Genomic DNA, 7221 nt, shown 5'->3' on the forward strand with positions numbered 1-7221 from the left:
TGTCTTTGCTTACTGATTGTTTTCAGTGTTGACAATCCACATTGCTGGCATTGCATCTTTCAACATGTTTGTGGGCAGATTTGGATGTACCAGGGGTAAGTGCAGCCACTCAGCCTCTACTCAATGTGATCATAGCAGCAGGTGCAGATGTGTCACAAGTTAATCTAGTAGTGGCCTATGGTCATGTGTTAGTGGTGGGAACAGTCATATCCACTCACTCTCACTGGCTGTTTATTACTAATCACTGTGTAACTGCTGTGAATTCACAGTAACTGCCGTCTCCTTACAAATGTTCATTAGATTAACCACACTTATACAGAATGTATATAACTCCAGCCATGTTGATGAATTGCCTATATTGGCTGGAAATATTCATTTTCAGGGAAAAGACACAGACAGACGATGCTTACAGGATGTGATGTGACAACACTAATGAAATATTGATGTGTCATATTTGTCCAAGGCGTATTTCATTGTTATGGAAAAAGAGAATATTAAAATCATGATGACCAATTGGAGTGGTGATTTCTATGACTTTGTGTATATAATTTGGAATTTTGTACAAATGTAGGCCAATAAGGAATATATGATATCATTTCATTCTTTCCAAAGGTTTATTTGCATGACGCACAAACAGACACAATTGAAAGGTACAAATGTGCATGACACGAATTCAAACGTGGTGCAGATGTGTGTCACAGGTTGATCTGGCTGTAGGCTGTGGCACTTGGCCAGAGGTGGCGCTGGTTGACTCGAGTCCATGTTAGTGCACAAAGTAAACTGCACGCTGTAGTTGTGAAGCAAAAACGCTGAATTCGGAGAAATAAACCGTGCGAGGGGAACGATAACGACGACAAGAGTCTCCCGATCGTTTACTCTTGCTGTCCCGTGAACAACAACGGCGTGGTGTTACTTGTTTGCTGTTTTCGCGATCGCGTCGCGCACGAGGATATCACCAGGTAAACTCGCCACATTTTTAAACATTTTGTTGTTCAACAGCATCAAGACTGACGGAGTGTGTTTGAGACAACCTCACAAGTGTCACAGATGACACATTTGGCGTTTTTTTTTTTTGCTGGTTTGTCGGTAGGAGCTACTGAAACGCAAGACTGCCACACATCTGTTCGACCAACGCCAGTTGATCTAAACGCCAGTAGATCTGGAACACCGGTCGGGATTGCACGGCTTTATTGGCTGCAAAAATGCAGACGAAAGGTTTGAATATTAATTCAAATTGTGGGCGTACTCAGTAGATTACATGGTGTAAGTTGTACTCAAGTATGAGTAAAATTACACACTTGAAAAATTACTCATAAAAGTACAAGTACCCAAAAAATCTACTTAATTACAGTAACGTGAGTATTTGTAATTCATTACTTCCACCCCTGACAGTAAATGACCATAAATTAACTGTAAATTACACTGCGGTGAGCTCCATTCATATCCGGTTGTTCAGTGATGACGCCACGAATCCTACTTCCGGGTCTAAAGTAGTCTGCGTTTAATATGGCTTTTGTGTTGTTAACATGTTTAATGTTATGTATTTTCTTCTATTTGATCTCAAAAGAAAGGGAGGTCAACAGGGATCACTGACTGTCAGTGATCCCTGTTGACCTCCCTCGGCTTTTATTACCGCTAATCATTTATTTAAGCTCAGTTTTTAAAACCTTAGGATGTAACTACAGCCCAGCCCATGCAGCAGTATATGAATGACTAACCTCGTATTTTGGATGGATTATCTCAGTTGTTCTCCTCGCGTATAGGTGTAACGGAGAAACAGCCAATCAAATCGCAGCTTTTCGGGCATTGGAAAAAAATGGGGTTTTTTTTACACTGAACTGTCTGAGCGCGGGTTCGAGTCCTGGTTGGGACAAAGGTTGTGTTACATTATCAAAAGTTAAACACCATTTTCAATTTACTTATTGTGGATAACATTTATTTTTCACTTTGCTTTTAATTTTTATTTCATTATCATTTTATTTAGATTATATAGTGTTATGGCCTGTGGAGCAATTTTTCTGCATTACGTACCTATACTGTCATAACTCAGACTGTATCATGACAGTCTTGAGATGATACATACCAGACATATAGTCTACAATTATGCAGACATCCAACTTTTAATAAAAAGACTAAAGCTAAAACTATAATACAGATACATTCTGATGACATAGAAAATGATGCTTATACATAATTTAAACAAGGCATGTCTGTAATAAGTCATCTGTCTGCTTCCTGGTGGCTGTTAGTTTATATCTATTCATTTTCCAGCACAAACTCAGTACTGACATCATTACTTTATTCCAGTCATGCTCTTGCCAGCCTCCACTCTGCATGCTTTAAATCTGTTGCTCTTCTGCTTCTACCATTCTGTGTTTCAGATCCTCAGCTATGCAGCCCGCCTCCTCTCCTTTCTCCTCCTCACCGTGGTCACTCAGAACCCTGTCCCAGCCTCCATCTTCATCACTACCAGCATTTTGACTCTGGGGTGTGGCTTATGCAAAATCCTGTCACTGCTGAGATTTCTTCTGCTATGATGGGTCATTGGAGTCTAACTGCCTAACAGTTACATTTATTTCTGTATCTCAATAAATCATGTTCGGTTTTTCCACATGATCTCTCCTTATTGAACTGCTTTTGTAGATAAGCTTCAAGCCAGAAAGCAACAATACCTAAACCAAAAATATTATCATCAGAAGTGAGAAAGTGTCTGGACTATCTCCAGCTGTGTTGCATGTATTAAAGATAACTTCAGACACTGTCTGGTTGTCATGTCTGAAACAGGCCGTATAGTCACACAGATAAAAGACAGCAGTCATGTTTCTAATATTACAAATCAACCAGAAAGATTATAAAGATAAAAGCTGTGAGACCCCACTAGAGAAAGGATGGCTTGTTATCATTACATGAAGTGATTTAGAAATAATATGTAAGCTTTCAGGGCTGCACTCATAGCTTTTTAAAACTGATTACCTGATGGTGAGCACACACAGGTATATAAACATACAGGTGAACTCTAAGAGGTTATAAAGAAGAGAGCCTGACTTATGACTTATGGCCTTGGGTCCCTATTTCGTCTACCTTTAACAACGGTGGGAGTGAAGCTCCCGTGGAATGTGCTCTCTGTCTCCTCTATTATCAGAAAAAGCAAGGTCCTGACTCTCTGAAAACAGTATTTCTTATAACTCAGCAGTATAATGCATCATAAAACAATATCATTCATTCACAATAAATCAGCAGCCTAATGTAATACAAATCAGTTTAACAAATGTAATAGTTATCACCTTCTTCTAATTCAGGAGAATAATGCAAACTAAAACTACATAATAATTTCACAATCATTAATCAGGGGCATAACGTGGCATAAGATAATATAATAATCTCACAGTCCCCCTTTGATCTCTTTTAAAAGAGATCACTTACACCCTAGAATCCAGGTTTGCGAGGTCCATTTCTTCTTCTTAGTCCTGAGGCCCTGTGTCCCCGTTTAACGAGTGGACCATATTGGATGACCTCTGTGTTTGCACAGTTCAGATGCAAGAAAAACTATGATTACAACAACAATAGTAGTTACAGATGACACTCCCATCGCTCTCCAGTTCTCCCACAGCTTTATCTTGGTGCTCCAGTTTCCCCAACCTCATTTTGGTGCCACCTTGTACCTTTCAAACGTACTCAGACTAGAACCTCTGTCCAAGGAGCTTTTAACCTTTACTTTATTGCTGCAGCTATCAGTGTCTTCCAGTCGGGTGATTCTCTGCTCTTCTTTCTTCGACCTCAGGGGTTAGACCACCCTTCAGTCGTTGCACAGATCAGGGGATTATTCTGCCCCGATTTTCAAACAACGATCTGTGTATTCTGGGGTCACAGCCGTGTCCCCCTTTTTACCAAGAGCCTCTCGAACCTCGTTGGTCTGGTGTTCCTGGTTTTTTGCCAACCCCTTCATGGTTATTGCTGTGTTTATGGGATCCATCCTTTTGAGGTGACTAGCTAGAGCCCAAACTGCATGACCCTTGGCCCCAGTTGCTGTCTCGGCAGTCTCCACGCCTATCTCTGCTGCGAAGGATCCTCATATCTCCGTGACCTCGTCTGGTGTCTGTTCCTTTCTCTGTAAGACAGAAAACCAAAACACCTCTCTGCCTAGCCTTAATAATCTAATGTTGTTATTCATTGTTCCTCGAGTGATTCAAAATTGGTTTAGAATATTCAGAATGTTCAGGACTCTCTGGCCCAGGGACTTATTCTAATCATAATCTATGTGTGTGTAAGCGTGTTTGCATTTAGCCCTCTGCACTCAAAGTCAATACCTGCAATATATCAGTCCGGTCCATCACGCCGAACGAAGCTTATGACCTTCTAAAGACTGAGTGCCAACTCATTATGAGCACATTTGCAATGCGTATATGAAAATAAAAATAACCACTTATTTTAGTAAAAGAAATCAAAAACAAATTAACCATTTTTACTTCTAATCTTTGCCACCTTTTTACAAAAATCATGTGTTTCTTTCAGCCTTCCGTCCTACGATTTCCTCTCCAGTGCGATACTCAGCTTCTCATGAACACAGGGATTTTATCCTCTAAACCAGGGGTCACTAACAGGCGGACCGGGGTCCGAATCCGGACCCAGTCGCCATCCTATATGGACCCGGACCTATAGTTAACAAAATATTAAATTATATTTAATTTTGACGGGGCGATTCAATTTTAAGCGGTAACCTTACATTGTATTAGACCAGGGAACATACTAACCAATTGTGTGCGAGTTACGCCACCCACGTGACACTACTTAGCCAATCACATCTGCGCATTCAAGGCGATCGCAACGCTGAGTGCAGACACAGACAGACAGAGGAAAGACATGGTGAGAGGTGAATGACAAGCGAGACGATTAACGATACAGTGAGACAAGACGTGAGCAGGAGTCACAAGAGGTAAAACAACTATGGCGCTTTCAAAAAAAAGAAAAGTAGACACCGAAAATAGAACTTTCAAGACTGAATGGACTGACGCATATATGTTCATTCTTCCGGCCGCAAGCAGCAAACCAGTGTGTCTCATATGTTCAGAAACCGTGGCACTGATTAAAAGTGGCAATGTCAAACGCCACTATGAGACAAAGCACAAAGCTTTTGAACAATCATACCCACCCAAGTCTGAACTCAGGTCCCAGAAAATTAGCAGTCTCAGAGCCCAATATGATCAGTCCACAAGGATCTTAACCAGTTCTTTCACCGCCCAACAACGTGCTCATGAATGTTCCCTCAGAGTTGCTTGGATTTTAGGTCAACACAAAAAGCCCTTTGCAGATGCAGGTGTTGTCAAAGAGTGCATGAGTGCAGTAGCAGAAACATTACTTGAGGGTAAACAAAAAGAAGAGCTTCATGACAAAATAAAGCAAATACCTATGTCAGCATCAACAGCCACAAAGAGAAGTGAATTATTAGCTCAGGATGTGCTATCCCAGCTGGAAGAAGCTATTCATAAGACACCATGTGTAGGCTTGGCTGTAGATGAGTCCACTGATGTGTCTGACAATGCTCAGCTGTTAGTTTATGTAAGGTTCTTCAACAATGATAAGAAAGAGTTCTGTGAAGACCTGCTAGGTGTAACTTCCCTTCACAGCACTACAAGAGGAGAGGATATTTACCTGGCCATTAAGGAAATGTTAACAAAGCGAGGAATAGAGCCAAACCAAGTGGTTTCAATAACCACAGATGGAGCCCCTGCTATGATGGGGAGAGAGAAAGGAGCTGTAGCAAGAATGAAAGAGGACAATCCCGAGCTAATCTCTTATCATTGCATTATTCATCAGTCAGTGTTATGCTCCACCCTGTCAGACGAGTATGCTGAGGTGATGAAAACAATGATGAAAATGATTAATTTTCTCAGGGCATCTTCTTCTTGTCAGCATCGCATGCTCAGGGAATTTCTCAGAGAAGTTGATGCACACGCTGATGATCTTCTGCTTCACAACAATGTGAGATGGCTTAGCAAAGGCAGGGCATTGGAGCGATTTTGGTCCATCAGAAGTGAAGTAGCAGCTTTCTTGGAAGAGCTGGAAAGTCAAAAAGCAACAAACTTTTCTCTCTTTTTAAATGATGGGAAAAACATGGATATTGTGGCCTTTTTGGTTGATATCACTTCACACCTGAATGAACTGAATTTGAAGCTGCAGGGCAAGGACAATTCAATTTGTGAACTGATGACAGCTGTCCACTGCTTTCAGAGGAAACTTGAAGTGTTCAAAGAAGACCTGCAAGGAGACTATGCACACTTCCCAACAGTGAAGGAACAGGCTCAGGGACAGAGAGATGTGTCCTCTTTTGTTGACTTTGTTGATAAGCTGATTGAAAACTTCAGCAAACGTTTTGATAGCTTCAGCTTTGGACAGCAGCTCACCATGTTCATAAAGAACCCATTTGCCATCACTGATGTCAGAGGGTTCTCAAAGGAAGTCACACAGCACTTCAAGTGGGCAAATGCTGGGCCTCTTCAAATGCAACTAATTGATCTCCAAGCAGATGTGGCCCTGAAAGAGCAGTTTGGAAGAACTGAACCTGCCATGTTTGGCTCCACATACAGCTGTGAGGCAGCTTTCTCCACAATGAACATAATAAAAACTAAATATCGTTCCAGGATCACCAATGAGCACCTACACATGTGTATGAGAATGGCCCTGACACCATTCCAGCCCAGATTTAAAATCCTAGTAGAGCGAACTAAAGCTCAGTTCTCTCACTGAACAACAGAAAGTTGGGACGTGGAATATAAGGGGGAAAGAAAGAGAAACTGTAAAATTGTTAAAATGTTTTGATGTTATCTGTTGAAAATGTATTGAGACTGTTTAGTCGAGATGTAAAATGTAAAGAAAAAGGGAAACTTTTTTTTTCTGAAATTAATCACTTTGTTTTAAGATGCACAATTTAGCCATTTTATTTATTTTCTCTAATTCATTTTAAACAGCAGCCCTATTTCTAATGTAGGCCTACTGTGTGTTTCAGTGTTAACAATAAATTTTGTTGAAATGTTTTAACTTGTATTTTCATTGATTTGACAATCTATTGTTCATACGTTCAGATATAAATTTAAAAAAAAAAAAAAAAAAAAAAGGTTGCTTCTCTATCACAATCATAACATAAGTTAGACATTATGATGTCCCGGACCTCTGCTTGAGAAGATTTTCTCCAACTGGACCTCCTCAAATTTTAGTTTAATACCC

At 40.5% G+C, this 7221-nt stretch overlaps 1 protein-coding gene and 1 long non-coding RNA gene across 2 annotated transcripts; both read left to right on the top strand.

Moving 5' to 3' along the window:
• Positions 1-587: 587 nt before the first annotated feature.
• LOC146656699 (uncharacterized) lies at positions 588-2611 on the top strand. Its single transcript, XR_014913956.1, has 3 exons — positions 588-959; positions 1091-1215; positions 2382-2611. It is a non-coding gene; the product is annotated as an uncharacterized LOC146656699 (long non-coding RNA).
• A 3500-nt stretch (positions 2612-6111) lies between these two features.
• LOC146656700 (general transcription factor II-I repeat domain-containing protein 2A-like) lies at positions 6112-6744 on the top strand. The gene has a single exon (XM_085425819.1). It carries the CDS (start codon positions 6112-6114, stop codon positions 6742-6744), a length of 633 nt encoding a protein of 210 aa, XP_085281945.1.
• Positions 6745-7221: the final 477 nt, after the last annotated feature.

This window comes from Rhamphochromis longiceps, linkage group LG12 (genome assembly GCF_057381845.1).
Source record: "Rhamphochromis longiceps isolate RC_006_pf linkage group LG12, R_longiceps_female_GT1.1, whole genome shotgun sequence".
Classification (NCBI taxonomy): domain Eukaryota; kingdom Metazoa; phylum Chordata; class Actinopteri; order Cichliformes; family Cichlidae; genus Rhamphochromis; species Rhamphochromis longiceps.